This window comes from Lactuca sativa, chromosome 8, assembly GCF_002870075.4.
Source record: "Lactuca sativa cultivar Salinas chromosome 8, Lsat_Salinas_v11, whole genome shotgun sequence".
In the NCBI taxonomy this organism is placed as follows: Eukaryota; Viridiplantae; Streptophyta; class Magnoliopsida; order Asterales; family Asteraceae; genus Lactuca; species Lactuca sativa.
The window spans coordinates 7,408,352-7,416,115 of record NC_056630.2 but is presented as its reverse complement, the minus strand read 5'-3'; the positions used below and the strand labels follow the sequence as shown (position 1 = coordinate 7,416,115).

Sequence of the window (7,764 nt, the reverse complement as noted above, 5' to 3'; positions counted from 1 at the left end):
GAATATATAATAAAACTCTACAGACGTTAAAGTCCATAAAAGAATAATATGTGTGAATTGAAAATAATAATGTACGATTTCAAAACTAGATACGATTTCGAAACTAGATACAACTCATCATGAATCATCAACTTTAACTATAACTTATTTGTAATTTATCTTAATACAAAATCTTACCATATTACCAAAATGTGAAATTCAACCAACTTCTTATTTACAAATAATGTAAATAATGTCAGGCAAACAATTATGATGCTCATCAATATTTTAACCTAGTTCCACATATCATGTTGATTCAAACATACGGTGCTATTTTGTGTGCAAGATCTTATTTTTAACCATGGCTGATTCGATGTTTAGTGTAATCAAGCAGAACATAATTTTTACGCTTATATTGTGTTCGTTTCCTTAACAAAAGAAATGGTGACAATATGCTCACATGCATGCATATATATATAGAAACACACAAGAATTTATAATTAATTAGTCTATAACAGATTAAAAAGAGTAAAGAGATTTTAAATTAAGAAGTTTTAGTGAGATGGAGACATGTATAATAAAAATATAATTTATATAAAAACCAAAGCCATTACAAAAGGCTGTAGTTATATAGTTGGCGGATTAACATATTATTCATTAGAAAAACAACACGACCTAAATAAAGGAAAAAAAAAACAGCACACAAGCCAAGACCATAAAAAGAGTGTCCTGCTGGTGCTTCAGCCACTAACATTAACATATCTTCTTTCTCTTGGGTGGGACTTATATATGCATATATACTTTGATTATATATATATATATATATATATATATATATATATATATATATATATATATATATATATATATATATATATATTAATTAGCTAGTTGGGTAATGGCCATGATTGTTGGTGGTGGCATTGTTAAATCCCCATCGACCTAAACGCATCAGGAAGGATTGTACCTCCGATGGGTTACGAAGTGAGTGCAAAGCCATTGTCTCTTTTGGTGTGGATGATACTATTATTGGGTACCCTTCAATACCTCCTTCCCTCAAAACCTGAATTAATTAATTAATTAATGCATGCTAGCTTCACAATTTCAATTTCAATTTCATATAGTATATATATAAATACCTTGAAAGCATCCTCATCTGTAGTATCGTCTCCGATGTAAATGGGGAAGACATGATTACTACTAGTGGAATTGTGAAAGCCCAAAGTGTCGAGAAGATACTTAAGAGCATCGCCTTTGTTCCAGCCGATACACGGCCGGATTTCCAACACCTTGTTGCCTTTCGTCACGTGGAACCCTGGATTCTTCGCAAGCACCGACTCCACTTCCGACTCCACTCTTCCGTAATCCTGCCCCCATGTACACCCCACATATATATATATATATATATATATATATATATATATATATATATATATATATATATATATATATATATATATATATATATATATATATATATATATATATATATATATATATATATATATATATATATATATATATATATATATGTATGTTAATGTTAATTTCTATGGACTACTACTACCTTTAAAAAGAATAATAATTTACACTTTTAGTCCTCTATCTATCAATAGCTGCTTTTTGCAATTTTGGTCTATGCATGTCATTTTGGTCCTTATTTGAATTCTTGTCCAAAAACAATATTCTACCAATTTTGGTTCTTAGTTCATCTTTTTAATAACGTTTTCTTGTTCCATGTTATAAGTAAAATGACTATAACTTTTTTTTTTCAAATACATAGTTATTTTATTTTAGACTTTCAAAAACACATTGCATAAATCTCAAACGGAGACCATATTTGCCATAATTTTTTTAAAACAAAATTGAAAAAATCAACTATGCATAGGACCCAGAAAATGTAATTTTACTCAAAACTATATTCATATATAATAAATTACATTTTTAGTCCCTTAGCAAGTTAGTATGGCTGTTTTCTACAATTGCGGTCCCAAAGAATTTTTATTGTAATTTTGGAGTTTCCAATTTGAAATTCTTGTAACGTTTTCTATCTATTACTTAAGAAAAAATAATTATTTTTAGTCCTTAGGTATAATGATTTTTTGCAATTTTAGTCCTAAAAATACAATCACTTTTTTGGAACATGATAAAAACGTTAAAAATAACCATCGCTAAAATTACAATAGAAAACTCGTCGGGCTAATTGCAAGTAACTAAAAACGTAATTTACTCGAAAAATATATTGATTTTAAAAATGATGATTTTTGCATACCTCATCCTTCACATGTCGGTAGTGAACAGAAAGACAAAATCTGTTGTCCTCAATAGTCACCCCTTTTATGTTTCGTGTTCTCTCCTTGACCTCGATTAGCATCTATGCCACGTGTCAGTCAATTAAACCAATAAAAATGTTGAACAATGAATCGAAGCAATTTTGCAAATACATGTTAATTGTTTATGTTTATCGTACCTTCTCGATTGTCGATAGAAAATCCTGAGCTGGTTGGAAGACGACGAAATCATTCCCCTAACAAATATTATACGTACGAACATCGTATTTTATGTCAGTATACATACAACTATTGTTATTATATAGTACTATATAGAAGAAAAATTAGAGATACGTTAATTAATAATTAATAGTAATAATTACCTCGTTATCTGATATTTTATGTAGATACTTGTTATCATAAGACACATTCTTGGGAGCGGGTCCCATGGTATCCATCCCATGACTCCCTGAGTAGTACACCTTTTTTAACTTAACAAAATCAAAAACCTTTTCGCGACTCCTCCCACTGATTATAGCTGTTGGGAAGTGATCCGATACATCGCCAACAGCTGTACGCATCTGGATATTAATTATACGTTCAAATTGATTATTATTTATAATTACATATAAGACAATTAATGAATTTAAAAAGTGGGTTAAATTCAATTAATTAATTAATTTGTTGAAGTACCTGATCAGTCATGAAGGCACGCTCTGGGTCACTGACGATGGGTGACAATGTGCCATCATAATCTAAGAAGACGACTATTTGTTTCCCCTTTGATGCATTGATCATTCGTTGGAATGAGGTAAGAGCAGAAGGGTGTTCTTTCTATATATATAAATTAAACAACCAAGTTGTGCCCAAAATCTTTAATTAATAATGAAATACCAAAATAAGATTAATTAAGATATGAATTATGAAGTGACTTACCAACCAAGAAATGTAATTTTGGTCGATTGTGATTGGTTCATTAGGCATATTATAGCCACCATCGACATGATCATGTCTGGATTTGGACATGAATTCAGATTGTGGTTTTGTGGGTAGCCATCTTTGCATTCCTGTTGCCTCATAAAGCTTTGTTGCTACATTCTATTATATTGAAAACAATACGGAGAAATTAAGCAGGCAGAAATAATTAAATAAACAAAAGAGTAAGGACTAAAAAGTGTTATAATTAAAAAGGGTAAGAAAAATAAGAAGAAATCAATAGGTACCATGAACTTGGACCCAACCATTGTCCCTTTCTTAGCTTGTGCTTGTGTTATGTTCTTTACACTGTTAATTTACCACAACATGGATCAAAAAGAAACACTCATTAGAATGATTATTAAAATGACAAAACACGCATGCATGGGAAAGTAACAAGAACAAGCTGACTAAGTCAAAAATTATTATTATGTAAAAGTTATAAACATCGGTTAATGGTATCTGAAAAAAAAAATTAACTTTAAAGATTGTTTAGTGTTAATGATAATGATAATGATTTCCATGTTTAATACTAAAAAAGGTAAAATTAAATAACAGTATTAGGTAAAGGGAGATGGATGTCAACATATATGTTCCATGCTACACCCACAGATCCATCGAATCCATCGGACTCTTAGCACCCAGGAAAATAAAAGTAATAAAAAAGCTATACGTTATTCAGATACCAAATGATATAAATTTTTGTCACGTGAGGTAGTGACAAAAAGAATTTCGAAATGGAATGTGGAGTATGCACTACATTGATTAAAATATCATTCATTTAGGAGTGTAAAATATGATGATAAAAAGATATATTTTTTTTAGACCGAATAACGTATAAATAAAAAATACTATTAATTTTAGTTTTACACAAACATGATTAAGTTATGAATTGAATAATAAAAAATGTTTCTTAGATTGCACCACAAAATCACTTTTGATGAAAGATCTGCATTTTCTTGTATATGGGATTCTGCTTGGAATATATGTAAATTAGTAGAGGAGAGTATGTGCACGCGCATTCAAAGACGCGTGAAAAGTGGGATGCAAGTCTCTGGCCTATAAACTGACACAAATGAAGAAAAATGAAAAAAGGTCCATTTGAACTCTAGTTTTATAATCCAAACATCAAATCTTAAAAGTCGGTGTTCAGATCCTTTATAGTTTAAAATAAAATTTTAAATTTGCACTATACCAAGTCACCACAAGAACAAACAAGTGTTTCTTTTCTTTCAACCTCCCATAAACAAATAATACAAGTGAAAATATTTAATGATAAACAAACATAACTTCACTTTTTAATATCATATAAAATGAAACAATATTAAATTTATGAGGCAATAGTATTGTATTTCTTCAGAAAATACAATATATTACTGTTCGATTATTCAAATAGATCCGTCAACTGCAACATGGAGGGGTTCTCTTTATTTTAATACACTTCTCTAAGAATTTATATTATTTTTCCCCAATTATTGACCCTATGTATTTTATTGGTTGTGTTCTACGAATTGAACTGAAGTGAAATTATTGTCTACCTACATTCGTGTATGTTAAGAATTCATTGTATAATAAATAGACTAAGAATCAAACACAAAACAAAGCCTATAAATAATTTAAAGCAAATTCTACTAATTGAAACAGGTAAGAAAAATAGTGTAAAGATACAATTGCATATGGAAAAAAAAGGTAAAAGTGGAGCTATAATTATGTTATGTACAATGGAGCCAAGTTTGTCAAAAGGCAAACAATAGAAAAATATAAGGTCAGAAGCATCTATTAAAGAAGCTAAAAAAATCCCTCACACAAACTTCGGAGTTACCACGTATTTATTGGGATGCTACCAAAATTAATTATAAAAATTAAAATAAATATCTTGAGTAGTAAACAATTATTTGTTATACGAGGAACAATGGATGTAAACTCGATAACTATATTAAATTATTACATATTTTATGTATATATATGTGGTCATTAATTGTCCAAGTTTTTCACAACAAAAATTAAATTTCTAATGATCCCTAAACTATAATATTAGATTAAAAGTAAATAAAAGTATCACAAGATTCTAATGTATATAAATATATATAAGAAAATAACAGTGTAAATCAATGAATTTTATTCTAGCAAAACCTTTTTACCTTCAAATCATTAAAGTAAACAAATCTTGGAAACCTAGTCACATTCTAAAAAAGTAAGCAAACAAACAAAGTAGAGATAAAAAGAACATAATATCTTATTCTATATGTATTATGATTGTGAATTACAAACCTTAATTCATGAGTTATGAGCAACTTTTAATTAGAATCTCTCAAGCTTGGAGTGCAAATAAGCGTAGAAGTTAATATTTGAAATAAATCGTAATATTATGTATTATTATTACATGAATTATATTCATAAATTACATAATAACTTTCAATATCTTTCAAAGTATATGGTAATAACAATATATCATCGTGTGTGCTTTAAATGATACTATCTAGATCTATATTTCTATATTATACTATAAAATACATATTTGTTTTCTTCATTTGAAACTTTCAAACTTTTCAAATTTCATTATAATATATATTTATTAATTTAAATATGTTATTAAATATAAAATATTATCATATTAATGGTATATTTTTTAAATTATCAATATAATATACTTAAAATATTATGTCAGAAAATAAGTATAAATCTAAATATCAAACAAATTTAAAAATATTCAAAAACAATTTATTTTAAATTAGTTTAAAACATTTAAATCTTTTAAATATAAAACTACTTAGATATGTCAAATTAACTAAATTTTTTTCCAAATAAATTGCCTTTAAATTAATTAACAATAATCATATTTAAAATAATATAACCTTATAAATTATATTACATTGGCTTACAAAAAAACATCAAATAAATAATTTATAAATTAATTAATCATAACATTAAACATAATATTAAATGGAAATATATATATTTAGTTTTCTTCACACCTGATTTTAGTAACAATAATTAAATAATACGATATTAATAGATGATATAATATAATATGATTTAAAATTATTACAATTTTATATAAATAATTAGCGTAAGAAAACCATTATTTCATATTTAATATTAAGAACATGATTATATTAACCTGTTTTCAATATATCGAGTACATTTGATGTGGAGGTGAAGTGCACGCGCTGGATTTAAATGGAGCTATGTGACTATCGCATGGAAAAATAGAAAACGAACAACGAACTGCTTCGTTTGGTATGTTCATGAATCATAACCTACTGATTTGTCGCTAAGAAAAAGACGAGGAGTAATCGGAAAAACTAGCGCCACCGATTTTCTCTCCGTTTTTAGATTTTCCGGCGAATGCCTGGAAACACGCCGTAGAAGTTCGTGCACACAACGGCCATCACAGCCGATAAAAAAAATCTATCGTATATGCGACAAAAAATAAAAACGATGAAACAGAGAGTGAAATCGGAGTCAATAAAGCGTCATTGATGATTGAATGCTATGAGAAACACACTGATAAAAAGATTCATAAGCAAGGTGAGCGCAAAAATTCGTTAACGATTGAACAAAAAACGAAGATTAATGTATGAGAGATACTTACCAGTTGTACAGGATCCGGAAAGGATTTACGGAGAACTTGAGAGGAAATATGAAAAGAGAGCAGTTTTAGGAAGGAGAAGAAAAGGGTGAGCGGAATGGGTATTTATAGATAGCATGGGCTCTTACGGAAATTATTAATGATACTTTTACATTTAATTATTATTATATTTTCAATTTGGTTTTTACCGAAATTATATTTTCAATTGGTTAATACATAAAATTAAAAATAAGCTATAGGTTATTTTGCTTTATTATATTTAAATTTGATTATTATAAGATGATTTCAATTTCTTGATGGTAACATTTGATTGAATTAAAACTTGATTGAATTAGACACAACTTGTTATCAGATCCAATAAAAAATATATCAACGCTATAAAAATAAATCAGGCGGAGTCTAACACAACATATTACCAGATGCAGTAAAAAATATATCTAACATCTTATTGTTAACATAAAAGCTCCTATAACTTTAGACAATTTATTTGAACAAAAATACAAAAAAGTTGGTAAAGACAAGCCAACTATTACAATATTTACCAATTTTATGAAATGTGCAAAGTGTGATCTTAAAATGGAAGCTTGTACATTTAAATGTAAGTTTGAATATAGACTATATATGTTGCTCATGACACTATTGATTATATATGTTAATGATGGTATATTATTATTTTTAAAGTCATGTACATATCCGTGAAATTTGGCATAAGGCTTAGAAATTTGCTTCGTAAGTGTAAGTAAATTATGTCACTGATTTTTGAGTGTGGTGCTCTTCATTTATAAATCGTCAAGTTAACTATATCACACGTCAAAGTTGAAACAAAACCAAATAAAATAGCATTATGATGAGTCCGTGAGTTGCATACATTTCATATGTTACTCATTATATCTTTTAATATTAGTGTTTTTTTTTTCTTTATGAGTTCGACGATATTTGGCATCATGC

At 27.9% G+C, this 7,764-nt stretch overlaps 1 protein-coding gene across 1 annotated transcript; it reads right to left on the bottom strand.

Annotated features, from left to right (window-relative positions):
• Positions 1-594: 594 nt before the first annotated feature.
• Positions 595-6,895, bottom strand: LOC111876802 (probable trehalose-phosphate phosphatase 3). The gene is made up of 9 exons (XM_052766180.1): positions 6,820-6,895; positions 3,473-3,533; positions 3,186-3,347; positions 2,943-3,083; positions 2,633-2,830; positions 2,450-2,506; positions 2,252-2,353; positions 1,119-1,346; positions 595-1,042 (listed from the first exon to the last, which is right to left on the bottom strand). The coding sequence occupies exons 2-9, from the start codon at positions 3,491-3,493 to the stop codon at positions 863-865; spliced, it is 1,089 nt and encodes a 362-aa protein (XP_052622140.1). The 5' UTR covers positions 3,494-3,533; positions 6,820-6,895; the 3' UTR covers positions 595-862.
• Between the last annotated feature and the right edge of the window lie 869 nt (positions 6,896-7,764).